General features: G+C 34.9%; 1 protein-coding gene across 2 annotated transcripts in view; it reads right to left on the bottom strand.

The window, feature by feature from the left end:
- Positions 1 to 15,581, bottom strand: part of Olfm3 (olfactomedin 3) — a 201,027-nt gene that overhangs the window by 18,995 nt on the left and 166,451 nt on the right. For both annotated transcript variants that reach the window (XM_028757335.1, XM_028757334.1), the window contains exons 2-4: positions 13,460 to 13,606; positions 6,822 to 6,977; positions 2,067 to 2,286 (exon numbers count right to left, since the gene is read on the bottom strand). In XM_028757335.1, coding sequence (XP_028613168.1) covers positions 2,067 to 2,286; positions 6,822 to 6,977; positions 13,460 to 13,606 — 523 coding nt within the window. The remainder of the gene's footprint in view (positions 1 to 2,066; positions 2,287 to 6,821; positions 6,978 to 13,459; positions 13,607 to 15,581) is intronic.

Here is a 15,581-nt window from a genome sequence, read left to right as displayed (position 1 = left end):
CTTGTGCAATATTAAAATATAGTCATTAAATAGCAAATGATATTTAGAAGAATTATCTTCCACATGTTCTGTTTCTCTCTCTCTGTCCATATATATATACATATATATATATGTGTGTGTGTGTGTGTGTGTGTGTGTGCGTGTGTGTGTGTATTACATGTATAATATCTATTATTTACCCATGCATATGCTCCTACCATACATTTATAACTTTATTTCTCTGTATCTATCTACTTATGTATATATCTACCTTTCTATCATCTGTCTATCATTTATCCATCTATATATCTATAAATCTCTATGTATCATCTATCTATCTATCTATCATCTATCATCTATTTATCATCAATCATCTATCATCTAAATCTACCTTCCTTGTATTGTTTAGATTCTCTGTGTAAAGTTTCTCTGTTTAGAGATGCTCACTCAATGGCTAATTGACTTAAGTGATGGGAAGGACAGAATCATATTCTTTCTTAGACAAAAAGTCAGATTATCTTTTTCTGTAACATTGGTCTCTGTACTAAGTGACAAGGAGGCAGTGACTGCTGACACTGGAACGAGTTCACAAAGGAGTAGAACTACAGCCTGCTCCTTATTTTCATGAGTTTCACATCTTCAACTTCAACAAGGCGGAAGGAAAAGAATTTGGAAAGCAATATCATCTGTAGAAAGCATGTATTAACTAATTTTCTTGTCATTTTTACCTAAGCCATACTTATGTTAAATTCGGACAGCATTGGGTTTATAAAGAATCTAGAAATTTTAGAAAACATATGGGAAGGAATGCAAAAGCTATATAATATTCTATAAAAGGAGATTTCAAAATTGTAAACTTGGGTATTTGAGAGGGCTCTGGAGTTAGTTCCTCAAAGACACTATGGTACAGTTTCATATTCAATGTTTACAGGTATATCTTAACTAAAGCACACAGCAAACACATAATTAATTAAGAAAGATGAATAGTAATGTGATTGTTTGATATGTTTAGTATGATATGCTAGTTAGATATGATTGCTGGAGTAAATGCCTTAGAGTACTGAGTTCAACAAGCACAATACCCTGGAGTAAATGCATTAGAGTACTGAGTTCAACAAGCACAATACCCTGGAGTAAATGCATTAAAGTACTGAGTTCAACAAGCACAATACCCTGGATTTGATACAAGGAGGTAAAGAGGATTAGGAGGAGCTGGGAGAGAGAAAATTGAGATCAAAATATATAGCATGAAAGCAAATATTTTTCAGTTCCAAAAAGAGCTGAAGATTTCTATGAATTCATGAAGCCTTTCTATTCACTTTATTTCCCTTTAATTAATCTTCTGTGGTTCCTTTGGAACTGGAGCCTCTGATGTGGGAATTCCTCACTTAATTGATTCTGTCTTTTGGTGGCTGTGGTAAATCACTTCAAGCAACATTTTGTATTTTGGCTTATCTTTAATTATCTGAATTACATTTTAAACAGTATCCAAAATGTGTTTTTGTAACCATTCACATTTTATTTTAAACTTTTGTACTTATCCACTAAAGACTGGTTTGCTGCAAACAATTAATTTCCAGTATATTATGCCTCTTATCTTTTATTTATTATTCCAGGAAATATTTTATTTATTTTTGAGAACATTGTCTTTGAGTTTGAGTCCTGGTCATTTTATTTACTATACAAACAACTAAACAACTAAACCAACCAACCAACCAACCAAACAAACCTAAAACCCACCCAAACCAAAACATAACAACAAAACAATGGAAGAAAGCTTTTTCTTTCCCTGCCAAGCAAGGATGGCTGTATCAAATTTACAAAAAAGGCAAGTTCCACCCAATTCTGTAGCTAACACACTTCCCATATCCAGTGCACTAGTTATCTAAAGCCATGGAGCCTTAACATGGCAGAAACTTAAACAAAAGTTCTCAGCCATGCTCAAGTGACTAAGGGACACATGGCCCTGTAGTTCAGGCCTGATTCCCTACAACTAAGTCCCTCCCTCTAACTTCTTTTTGTGTAAGAATACAGTCTCCATGGAAACTGAATCTCACGAGTTAATCCAATGAAAGAACTCTACTCACTCAGCTTTTTCATGCAGTCACGTAGCCTGGTTTCTAAGCTAAGGACCCGTTGATGCAGTTCTTCATAGTCATAGGCACCAATTTCCTCCTGAATCCCAGTGAGGACTGAAGACAGGTTTCGAATTTCCTCCTTGAACTGTGTGATGAGCTTTGCATCGGTTTTGTACTGCTCCAACACTGGAATCAGGGGCAGTAGCTCGTCCATTTTCTCTTTCAACTCCTGTGGAAAGCAATAGAATGTTTCCAAGATACATTTAAAACAGAAAAGGCAGCTACATTCTTTGAATTAAGACATGAAAAGGTACTTATTAAAACAGCTTCAAAGTTCTTCATTGATAATTTGGTTGACATCATGTAGACTTTTGTAATGTAAGTGGCCACGTGATTCTTGGTAATAAATTATCCTATTTCAGCTTGTCAACATAGCAACCTCTCTTTGAGAGATTACATGCACTGCTTATAAAATAAATTGATCTTTACCATAATTAGAATGTCTTTCTATCATAGCAATTATGGTCTTTTGGATTTTCTTACCTTCTGCTAGTGTTTTATAACCTGAATAATACATCATCTCATTTGGAAACAGAGACATGATCCCATTTTCCAGTGATGTATTGAATAGCAATACTGGAAAGAGATCAAATATCTTATGAGAGACATGATGGCAAATGAATACCTATACCATAGAACTACACTAAGGAAAAATTTTTTATTCTAGTTCTACTTTTTCCTTGAATTGAAGTCTGTTTTTAAAGCCAGTCGTTGGTGTTTCTGGTGTTTGTTTGTTTTTGTCTTTCATTTCTGATCAGATGTTCTCTGTCCTTTAGAATATTCATTTTAGGACAACTTCATTAGGAAGGTAAGTTCAACTGCATGATAAATCATACAAAGTTTCACAAAAGCTGATGAGATATATGCTGCTGTTTCTATTTTGAATCATTAACTAGACTTTGTGTCCACTTATCTTCTAGCATAGATAATTAAGATGTCACTACAGACGGCAGAATTACTTGCCTACCATGTAGTGAATTAACTCTTTAATGGAACAAGGTGCATAACTTATATAACAGTTGGGCCAGTTGCACAGAGCTGTCCAACATTAAAACACTGATTTTTGTCAAGGGACCAAACAATGTATGTTATCAGTTTTCCCTATTCCTCATCATCACAAGCCTGAGCCACAGCCTGCACTTTTACCTGCACCTTCTGTACTTGTCATACGTACTTCTTTCATTTAAACTTGGTAGATATAAACAATAAAAGTGTTGCAAGAGCTTGAGTTAGCTGTGAATTTATTGCAGATGATATAATCTGTTGAAAGAGTTCCAAAGTATGACCCTTTGAGAATAACCCATAGACACTGTCAGAAACCATACTGTATAATTATTTAAGGAGCTGAAAATTGCATTTTTAAATTACAGTTAGAAAATGTTATTACTATAAATACTTTCGAGTAGCAGAAGCTCCCAATTGCTGCTCTGATTAATAGGCTTGTGTTTCTGGTGGGGAGATTTCTACATGTTCTTCAAACCTGGAAATCTTTGAATTTCTCTGTATGTACAAGCTGAATGAGGTGATTAACACAATTTCAGTAATGAAAGAAGATTGGTAACTTTTGCAGTCAAAAGGTAGAACTGCAGAGCTTGCTCAGTTTAGGGCTTATCTTGAAATAAACTTATTAGTTTAAGCATCTTGCAGTACCCCTAAAGGGAGATACGATTGTTTCATTAGAATTCTAATAAAAGTTCTGCTCACATCATTTGCTGCAAACTATCATAACTGCCACAATTGAACACTTTAAATTTTACCGTGTGTGTGCGTGTGTGTTTGTATATTCAAAGAGTGAAATCTGATATCAAAGTTTCAGAAATTTCTTTTCTCTGATTAATTAAGAAGTAATTTTACTTTTTCAAAAGTTACTAGACTTTTGAAAATCAATTTTGAAGCTTTGGATACTTATTAGAGGACCCTGGTATATATCATATATGATATATATAAAGTACCATAAATCTGGCATTGCTGATACCTTCTAGAATTTTACTTTCAACTATATAGCTCTGACAATAACCAGAGTACTTGCCAACAACGGTTGATCTCAATATGATGGCTAGCTGAGCTTTCCACCTGAAAGATCATAGAAGGAAAAGTTGACAGTGTTTGAGATGAGATGAAAGTTTTGCAGCAGCAGAGAAATTTTTAATAGAGTAATTTTCCACTTAAGCTTGGTTTTAGAACATTCTTCTTCTAGCATATGTTTTCTCTGCATCTAAAAGGAAATGTGATTCATGCTAAAGTGTGATTCAGGGAAGAGATGAGTTTCGTAAGTATGTTTAGACACTTAATTATTACTATGATTTGGCTGTATATTCACCACGATGGAGGCCAGAGGTTGATTTCAAGTGTCTTTCACAATCACCCTATTCTTACAGATAAGGTCTCTCAGTGTTTCCAGGAGCTCACCTATTAGGCTACGTTACCTACTTAACAAGCTTCAGGGATATAGCTGCTTTTAGTTCCCCAATGCTGAGGATGCAGTGTGCCTTCCCCCAAACCCTGTCACAATTTCATGTATGCTGCGGATAAGAAATCAAGTCCTTATGCTTGTACTAGCAGTAATTTACAAACTTTACCAACTTTGCAGTCCCTATTACCTTAATTTTAAATCAAAGACCTCGTTTATCAGTTTAGACCTATAGTTTTAGAGCTAGATGTTGTCAGTCAGAATTTTCCTCAGGTCCTAGAAAATGTACTCTTTGTGCATTAGTTTACCTGGTGGGAATCAAAACAGTATAAGGTTGCTTGCCTTGTTGAATGGGTGTGGCAATTGAACCAATTAATGTACAAAAGTGTTCAAAACTCTGCTGTGAATATGTATGTCCAGAAAAAATGGTTATTACTTTGATAACTGATGTTTAGACTTTGACATTCCCAACATGTCTTTGAAATCATCATATGAACTATGAAAAAAAACCAAAATTATAATCACATGGTATTTTCTGAAAATTCAATTTTCTAATTGACACCATGGCTTTCACTAGGGAAAATCCTTTATACACTAGGGCAAATATGTTTTTGGTTTCTCTCATCTTTCTTTTTTCACTACAGATGCATCCCCAGACCCACTACTCAGGGAACCTTACATGGGCCCCTTAATTTTACCAAGTCTTCAGTACTATTTTCTCCTGATGTACAATATGGGCTCCTGCTCTCCTGTTGCTGTTTTTTTCTGGCAGTGCTTCTCTCCTCCACTTAGCATTCATAACCTTCTCATTTGATAATGACACAGCTTCAGGTTCACACTGTTGCTTTACCATCTACATCCCAATTCGGAGCATAGATACCCTGTTCAATTTCTAGATCCTGCCTGAAATTTTGTATTTCAGAAGAAAGGCCACACCCAACATTGCTTTCTTGAACACTGACAAAATCACCTAACACCTCAGCAGATCATCAGTGGAAAAATGAATCTCCCTTTGTGTTCTTAAACAATGATGCTACATCCTTTGAGCCTGATCCATTTCCCTCTTAGTTGCTTTTCATGGGAAGAGTTTGTGCTTCATTTTTCTAGGAAGGGCATGGTCCTGTCTCACAGAGTGTATGTATGTGCTCAATGAATTCTGGTTGATATCGATGCCTGTCTAGAACTTTATATCTCTCCCTGTTTATCATTTCCCTGTATTTTTTCTATTTATCCAGCTCACAGTTTTATTTCCTTTAATTTTCACGTGTATTTTATCTTCTATTCCAACCTATTCTTTTCTTCTTTCTCTTTTTTAAAGACTTCTGCTTAGTATAAATCTCTCTTTAATCAGATTCCCCACTTTCTCGCTTGTCAATATCCTCAACTTTTCTGTCCTGTTTCTTCTTTTGAAATTTGACATACATTGATGTCTCATCTATACCTCTGCTCTGATATTCCAGAGGCCACCGAGAAAATTCTAAGTCATGATGATTTCTATATCATTATAATGTGCCTTTTAAAGATCCTGTTTGTCTCTGACCAACTCCCTATATTTTTCCAGTATGCCTAAACCCTTGACCACAAGCTTGAATTCAACTCAATCCCTTCACTTTGGGATTGAACTTCATTGTCTAATTAACAGAGGGACAAGAGATAGTATCTACAGACAACCTTAAGGTTGTCAAAAACTCAGTGCTATACTTTTTATGACAAAGCAATACTTTTTAATAGAGGCTCAAGTGACATTCAGACTAAGAAGTTTTATTTTTTTAAATAAATGACTCTGTCATATATTAATAAAGTCTGCCCAGCAAGGTCAATACATTTTTCCATTTCTAGTATTTAGATAATTGTCATTAAACCACCTAAAATCTTTTTTAAAAGATCTCATTCATATAAATTTTGAAAACTATCCTTTTAAAGATCCTGTCATCAATGGTATTTTTGCTTCCTTTAATAATTTACATCTCCATAGTAGCATAAATTGATTAGAAAAATCTTTGATGACATAATTATTAGTTTTCCTGGGGATTTCTCCTTTTCTTAGATGGCAATGTACCTGTGATTCTACCCAGAAACTCCCCATGTCTCTGATGGGCAGAACCTTTTAAAAAATTAACAGTTTTCTATGTGTTCCTGGCTGCTGGCTAATGGTCACTATTTAGTGATGAGACAATTGTGTCCCCAGTAAGACTTTACCTTTGTACATGGGCCCAGGAATAGTGATTTTCAACTGAGTGACATGCTATCTGTATACTATGCTGGAGTGTCAAGATTGTAGAATTCACACTTACTTGAAAATGCTTGGTCATTAGCGTCTTCCGATCATCTTCAATCTGCCGAAACTTGGCCTTCAGTCCTTTCATTTGGGTTTCCATTTTTAAGACATATTGAAAATCTCTCTGAGTTCTCAAGTTTAAGACTTCAATAGACTGGGACATATTCTGTACCTGTTTTTTTAAAAAAGTCATTGTTTGTGCATTATTCTCAGTATATGGATTCTTGAAATCTCTACTAAAATATAAAAATGTTACTAGCATGAAGAACAAAAGAACCAAATCGGCAAATGCATATCTGCTGTCTCATGTTAAACAAGATTCCTTACAGTAAGCATTCTAAAATTATAACCAAAGAAAATTATACCTATGCATGTCATAACAATTGGCCATGTATCATTAGGAATGGTCACACAAACAAAAAGCTAGTAGATTAGAAAAAAACTTAAAATTAGTTTCATTTCAAGGCTTTATAAGGTAATAATACCCAAGATAATGCATCTTGACCTAAGATGTGTCTGTAAATGCTGTTCATAACTTTAGAGGTACATAGCAACAGTGTATAGTACTGACAGGTCCAACAGAGTTAAATCATTTTGAAGTAGAAGAATAAGGAAGAAGAGTGAGGTGGAGATTTCATGAAGGATGAAAAAAGTTATGTGAAAAAAATTCTGTAGACAAAAAGGCTGGTCTTCCTCAGTTCCCACCACTTAAATCATCATCCCAGCAGGTGCAGAACATGCTCAGACTGTCTGAAGCTGGTCTATTGTTAGAGTACTAATATATACCCCAAGGTGGAACTTTAAAATTGCTAAGGACACAGACAATGCCTGAACTACTTTGCAGAGTTAAGTGTAGCAGAACACTTGTAAAAAATCCTATACAGTTGCAAATGAACTCAAAATGTAAATGTCTCCAAAATCCCAGGATGTGTAGCATAAAAGCCAGAATCCTTTGTTCAGTGGAATGTTGAGCTACTGAATTATCCCTCTTATTTTCAACCCTCTTCTTACTTGTAAACAAACCATATATTTTATATATCATAAATGATACACTATACCCTGCCTCTGCTGCAACTCTGTGTCTTTGTTCAATTCTTTGTTCTAGAACAAAGGAATATGGACCCTCTCCAGATGAGCTCACTGAACCCTGATATCAACTCCCTTTGATTTCAATACATTTACATCATGATGATTCTAAAATACTCTGAGGGGTGACACTGAGTTGACCAGGACAAGTGCTGGGAGTGTTGGAACACCTTCTAAGTAGCATAGCATGTGTTTGAGGGACTTGGGAAATGGTAACCACATAAAATGCCTTATACATAGGCAGAAACACATGTTAAGCCAATAGCACTTGTCCAGGTCCATTGAACCCCAGGCTATTTAGAAGTAGGAAATGGGTGACCTAGAAAGAGTGCAGAAATGAAAGGAAAGCTGCTCTAATTTTTGTGGTAGCAAAATCCTGGAAACAAAGAGAAAGCCTATAGTAGAGGGAAGCATTTGGATGAAGAAGAATCTAAGGATAAATTATTGTGAAGACAAAGATGGATGTCTACAACCCTGGTGCTTCTGAGCAACAACTTCATCATCACCTGGAAGCTTGTCAAAAATGCGAATCCCAGAAAAATTACAAAGACACTCAATTAGTCTGCATATTTATCAAGATTCTCAAGTGATTCCTACAACTGACTTTTAAAGCTTGAGATTTCCCATTCATCTGGGAAGATTTTCTTGAAGAGATAAACATAATACGGATACAGAATTTGATCTCTTATCACAAATAAAATACAGTCACACATACAAATGATAATATGACCTATTAAGAAAAATTATGAAGAAATGCACATAAAAGAATTAGAAAAATGTGTATTAGGCTGCTAATATTAGATTTCTCTTATATTTTTGGTTATGAGCTCAGCCTTTAACAGCTGAGCCATCTCTCCAGCCCTAGATTTCTCAAAGAGGAAAGAACTATCTGTATGTGTATAGTGTATATATAAATCCATTTTGATTAAATGATTTTTTTTTGCATTAGTGAATATACCAAAGAATGAACCCAGAAAGATGATAGGATTTCAAATAGTTCTTTTTGTTTTTTTAGATATGTGAATGCACACTTTCATTTATTTTTAAATAAATATGTATTACTTAGTAATTAGTGGAATGCTACTTTTATTGAAAGAAACACACATGAACTACAAATGAATAATCTGTTCAGAGATAGACTTTTCCATAAGGAAAAATTATGAATATTAATGCACATACCAGTTAGCTCAAAAGAGATCATGTTATACATTGCTCAGAACTGTCATTTTTTTAAAAATCCAGTGAATTCAGGTGCCTGGGCTTGCCTCCGTTCTTTACTTTTTGTCAGACAAGTCAAGTTTTCTTATCCTTTTCCTGTGATGTCTTGATCTTTAGTCTTCCCTTATGTTCATACTGTCTGTTCCAAACATGACATACTCTGGCTTGTATTAAAAGTAATTTTAAAATATGTTCTTGGACAACATCAGCAAAGGCCCTTGATCTGTTCTCCTCATCACAGGCTGCGTCTCCACATCTTTTACTTGCACGATGTTATCACAGAACCAGACATAGAATAAGTGCTTAATAAATACTTCCTGGGTAAAATTGTCTTAGTTTTAAAATAGTATAATGAATAATTCGAATCTTAACATTTTAGAGAAAGGTTTTTCTCTCCCTACAATTGTTGCACACAAATATATATTATGACAAATATTTCTCAATGTGAAATTATTATATTCAGAAAGCTTCATATTTATTTTAGTCCAATAGAAAATTAGAAACAGCATTGAACTCATGGAAACATCATCATGGATAAAAGCATTACTTTCAAAGCAATTTTCTAACCTCGTTTAGAGTTAAGCATTTGCATTAAAGAAACTGGCTTCCTATTAAATATGTAACAGTCTGCAAAGATACCCATCCTTAGCATGGTTGATAGCTTCCTAAGAATTTTCTATACCTAATCATATTTCACACAGTTAGAATATAATGGGCAAGAGGAAATATTCAGAATTGAGTTAAAAGAGAGTCCCTTATTTTATGTTCTACTAGGATGTCTCAATTGAATTTTCAACTTGATTTGTTTTATGGGAAAATGCATTGAGAGAATTTTTGATGAGACTTAGTTGCGACCATCTATATTACACAGCCTTGAATAATTGCAGGAACTATATCAGTGGTATAAGATATAATTTAAAGTGTCTAAATGGACAGTATTTTGGTCTGATTTGCCTTCAACTCTTCCTAAGAGCTTCCTAGTGTTGATGGAGACTACTCCCTTGAGCAAAAATTTCCTGATGATAAAGGGCACTGTCTTCTCCATTATGTGACTCATTGGAAGGAGACCCATGTTTCTACTTATGCTCTGTTTCTCTCTGAAGTAGTTTTTCACTTTGACTTTTCATGTTTGTTTAGGATTTTATTGTGTTTTGAATGCTGGATGTCATCCACTAGCTCATGTACTGAAGGTTTGATTTTCAGATGACAGCACTATTTTGAGAAAGTCTAGAACTTTAAGAGGTGGGACCTAGCTGGAAGAAGTTAAGTTTCTAGGTCTAGGTCATCCAGGGCTGTTTCATGGCTATATTATTTCAGTGCCCTTTCTCTCTGCTTCCTGTCTGCTGGTTTGCTCAAACACATGTTCTTTTTCATGACTGTCTGCCTTGTCACACGGTCAAGGAAGACAAAGGACACATGACCATGAGCCAAAGCCTCTAAAACCATAAGACAAAATTAATTCTTCCTCTTGTAATTTGTTATACCTTGATATTTGTCACAACTGTGGAAACTATTTCATGGACATCTACACCATTTGGCAAAATCAATGTCTCCTATCTCTGATCTTTTTTGAAGCATTTGTCTTCTTTGTTTGTTTGTTTTATTAATAAAATTCATGAGGTCTTTCTGAATGAAAACAACTAAGTGCATTCTTACTCTGAGTTATAACTATTACTCTGACTACTTTATATGAAAAAGCCTGTTGCTCAATGTGTTTGGCTAGCTTTGATTTAACAAAAAGAACAGCAGTTCCTTGACTGGGAAGTTTGGTGTTAAAATGCGTTCAAAATCTTTAGGGTAAAGCATTATTTATAGTGTTGTTGAACTGATTTTATTGGTGAAAATATTGCCTACATCATAGTCTAAAATCTTGTTAGGAAATGTTGACTTGAGCAATGCATATAGCAACACACAAAAATACTTAGCTAACAGGTAGAATTTTAGTCTAACTATTTTATTTCCAGTGCACTAAGACGGAGCTACTATATTAGCTGACCTTGTTGAATATTCAGTACCATACATACATGATAAAGTATGAAAAGAGATAGTATCTTTTAATTAAGTTGGAGACCACTAGTGGTATTGAAATGATATAAAAAACAATGTCAAAGCTACCTGATATAACTCTACAACTTATCAGATAAGGGACATTTGAAACTTTACAAATGTAGATTCGGAAAAAGCCAGATTGTTTTTATGTAAATTAGAAAATGAACCATGTCTTCTGTAAGTGTTGAATGGAGTAGGTTAAAAAATATAAAACAAAAACAGTAATAATGGAAACAATAGTTCCATTACATCTATAATAAACATTTCTGTTTTGACCTATAAAATTTATATTGAACTATTTTAAATGGCTTTTGAAAAAAATTATTTATATGGTTTATTTATGTAATGCTCTACTAAAAGATACTAGAACATAATATAAAGTATGATCAAGAAAATTTTTCTTAGTGTATGTTGTGTAGAATTCAAAAGACTATTGAGGAATGTCAATAATCTAAGAGGAGATACAATTTTATAAAACAAAAATGTATTCAAAAAGTTAAACCATCTTCTACCCAAATTAGTTTCCCTAGTAATCCAACTAAATGTTAAATTTGAAGTGTTCAGTAAAAAAGATAATCAAGATTAGAAACCAATACTACAAAAGTAATCATAATATGCCTATAGTAATTTTTAACAGCTACTGTTTTTAATAAGAATGGCACCTGCTCTAGTTGAGGGTGAGAAGAATGGAATCTCACTATAAAAGAAAGCTTGAGAAGAGACAGCCAATATATGACAAGGACAGCTCCAAGGACAGGGAAAGGAGAAAAGTGTAATGAGAATTATGATTTCTTTAAAAACCAATTTACATTATGTGAATTATGTTTCTGTCTTAATCTAAGTTGTAAGATATGGGCCTACTTCAGTTTGTTCGCAAATGTTACCTATCATTGTCTCGTGCTCTATCTAGGGCTGCAGATTGTTTAAATCTGGGGAGAGGAGATAAATGTAAGAGCCCCGATGGGGCAGCTGTTGCTTCCCCTTCCTGATTTTTCTGCTGCTATTGCTTTTGTTGGATTTCTGGATATTCTGGGGACAAAGACTGGACTTGACCCCAAGGAACCTGATGACCCTAATCAGCAGGAAGTAGCCTAGAGAAGTCTATGTCCTCTTTACACTTTAACCTTTCTTCCCTACCTAGAACTGGGGGTTTTGGAAGAAATTAGGATGGCATAAGGGTTGGAAGTAACGTAGAGATATAAGAATCCCCCAAAATAATAAAACAGATACTCCAACAGAAATGGAGTAAGCTTTGAACAAAAACAAGAGAGCCGGCTTTTAAAAATACTGTTCATCAAAGGACTTCCAAATGATGCTCACAAAGGAAACTGTATGACAGATGGAAAAAAAAAGTTGCGGTCTCTGGCTGTAAGATAGTAAACATTTGTTTATATTAGCATGCTAGGTGCTTTCAATCTCCTGGCTATCTTAATTTTATATGAAAACCTTCCTATTCAGTGTCTGGAGTGTACAGTCACAAAAAATTATTCAACACAGTGAGCAGGAGAGTGTGGTATCCTCGACTACATGTGCTAACTAATTGATCTCTTTCTTTCCATGATGCTTAGAATTCACACGTGTTGTCACCCCTTGTCTCACTCAGACAACCCCAGCTGTCCTACTGTATTCAGAACCCTTTACAGACAAGTCTGAATGGTGATCATTGAGAGCACCATTCATTGCCTTTCTCCCTCCTAACTACATATAAACAACCTTTCATGAACTGACTTTCGTCTGTAAATGGGAACAAATCAAGGGCGGTCTGCATTTGATTGTTATGGATCCAGCTTCAGTAAATTGTGGGGAGAATGCCATCCAGTGAGACTGAAGAGCTTAATGTTCAAAGGAATGATTTAGAGAATGATGATAAACACTTGGAATTATTCATTATCTGTCCAGATAGCTCGCATATTTCATGTCATTATTTTTAACTTCCTAGGAAGATTGTTAATAAGAGTCTAATGTGTGAGCTCAAAGAGCTTTGTGTGATGCTGAGAGTTGAGTTGTTAGCATTGCAAGAACACTCTCTACTTCCTTAGTCCTATAAGAGGAAAAAATGGTCATATATTAAGAAATATGATAGAGAATATGTTTTAAAAAAGAAAAGTTGTGAAAGGTAAAAAGAGACCCCAAAATGGAATAATATAGCAGGAAGCTTGAGATATACATTTAAAAGAACAGGAAAGGCTCTTATTAAAAGAGAGAAAAAAACCCAGGGAAACTATATTAATCAACCATAGTTTGTTTCTAAAGAGTGATAGATTTCAATAAAAATATGCATAGACAACATAAGCCACCTACCTTTTCCAGCAGCTGGCGGAGCTGCCTGCTTTTGGCATCTCTGGAACACAGGTTTTGTTCTGGAGCAACAACAGTACAAATGCATCGCCCATCAGGGTCCTGTGCTGAGCTGTACACTTGCCACCCTTCTTTGGGGCTAATCTGAGTCTGGGCAAAAGCAAGAACAAACACAAAGGAGACTTTCACTATAGGGTAAGAAGAAGACAGAGATGTAGTATCATACGGAGAGGTATTTATTTATGTATTTATTCATTTAGTTTTGTGTCTTTGTGAGTTTTGTTTTTCTTCTTAATTTTTGAGCATTTTTTTACACATGTGTGCAGTTCTGAGAACATTCTCTTATGTGCATGTTCCGAGGATCTTTCCACCTTGTGCTTGAGACAGGGTCTTTCACTGGCCTGGAATGCCCCAAAGCTGACCAGCATTATGCAGTGGTCTGTTAACCTCCCAATAGTAGGTTCACAAATGCATGCCACAATACCTAACTTTCTATGTTAGTGTTGAAGATTGAATTAAGGTCTTCATGACTGCAGAGCAGTCAGCTTACTTACTCACCTTCAACCTTAGTCTTTGATTCTTTGAAGTTGGATGAGAAAAATTAAACAATTTCCATTGATGGCAGCATGATTCTGTTTTGCTTTCTTTACAAATGTCATAAGGAGTGTCGTGTACTCCAGAGTCTACATAATTTACCATCTGTTAATCTCACATCACTTCTCATGCTTTCTGCAGTTCTGCATTTGAACCTCATGTTTAGATACTTCTACACATCCATTTTCTCACATCTTACTGGTCTTTCTTCATTAGATCTGCTAGTTTTTCCTTCACAGAGGAACGTAACTAATGGTATATATTTTCCTGTTCATTCTTCATGTCCAATATTCTGAAATAAAGCCACAAATGATCCTTAAATAACTTCTGCATCTTACATCCTTAACTATTAGGCTCCTAACTTAAAAAGCATCCTCTCAGTTCTGATTCCAGTTCACTTCCAGTGACTTTACAATACATCCATACAAAGAATCAACAAAGGAGGAAGTCCTACTATTGTTATTCTTTTCACAGAAATGGGATGTAGATTCCAATTCTAATCTCCTACAGTTCCTGCCATAGGCATCTTGCCAGTCATCTCGTTCAAAAACAACAACAATAACAAAATCTAACACACAGGATATGTTGTGAACACATATTGGGAGAGTCATAAACTATAAACTTGTGATAAAAATATCACAAGTCTTGCCTTTCCTTTTTATAGAAAGAATATGCCACCAGACCTATCTTTCAGTCTCTTCATAGCTAGCTGATGTTTTCAAAAAATAATTCCTATGTTATTTTTTTATTCCTAAGGGTATAGACTTCTTAATATAACATCTACTATCTCGCTTTTCTTCCTGCATATCCAGTTTAAAGAGTTGTTCTTAGAATTACACATTACTGAAATTAGGTAATATTTAACTATAATTAGATTGTCCATTTTAGTTATAAGAGAAAAATTCAGGGATTATCTACAAGATGAAAATAGAAATGACCTAGTAGAGTAGATTTTATGATTTAATTGAAAGCTTAAACTGAGCACCAGTTTGTGGTTAATTTCTCTGGACATAGGCCCTTTGGGCTTCTTGTCTGTATTGCAGACAAATTTCAAATATGCCAGAGAATTTAAGGTTGGTTCTAGAATAAATTTAGCTTTTGGCTAGTGGAGCAGGGCCACCTAATTATCATATTAAAATATTTTAAGAGCAGTGCAAACACTGATTATTAAGTCTGTCAGCATTCATATTGCTGTGTACTTGCTGAGTGTTTCCTGGCTTCTATGCAACTTGTCACTCCAGGGCCAGTTGCCAGTCACTCTCTGTTGTTGACAAAAGTGGGAAAGGTGAGCGAGCAGGCTTTGATGTTCCTTTAGCATCCCTTGGCACATCGTGATTAATAATAGTAAAGACTCTAGTCATATTTATACTTTCAATTGCCTTCTAAGAATTATTGAAGAGTTATACCCTTCTTGACTGCAGTTACTTTGAACCATCTAAAGGACAAAATCTCACCTTTTTGTCAAGAAAACCAAAGTGCTTAGCAGTTCTGTTGCTTTTGATACAAAACCCTGTAATGGGGACAATGACAA

Source organism: Grammomys surdaster, unplaced genomic scaffold (assembly GCF_004785775.1).
Source record: "Grammomys surdaster isolate TR1022 unplaced genomic scaffold, NIH_TR_1.0 126158, whole genome shotgun sequence".
NCBI classification, from domain to species: domain Eukaryota; kingdom Metazoa; phylum Chordata; class Mammalia; order Rodentia; family Muridae; genus Grammomys; species Grammomys surdaster.
This window is presented reverse-complemented; position numbering and strand designations above follow the sequence as displayed.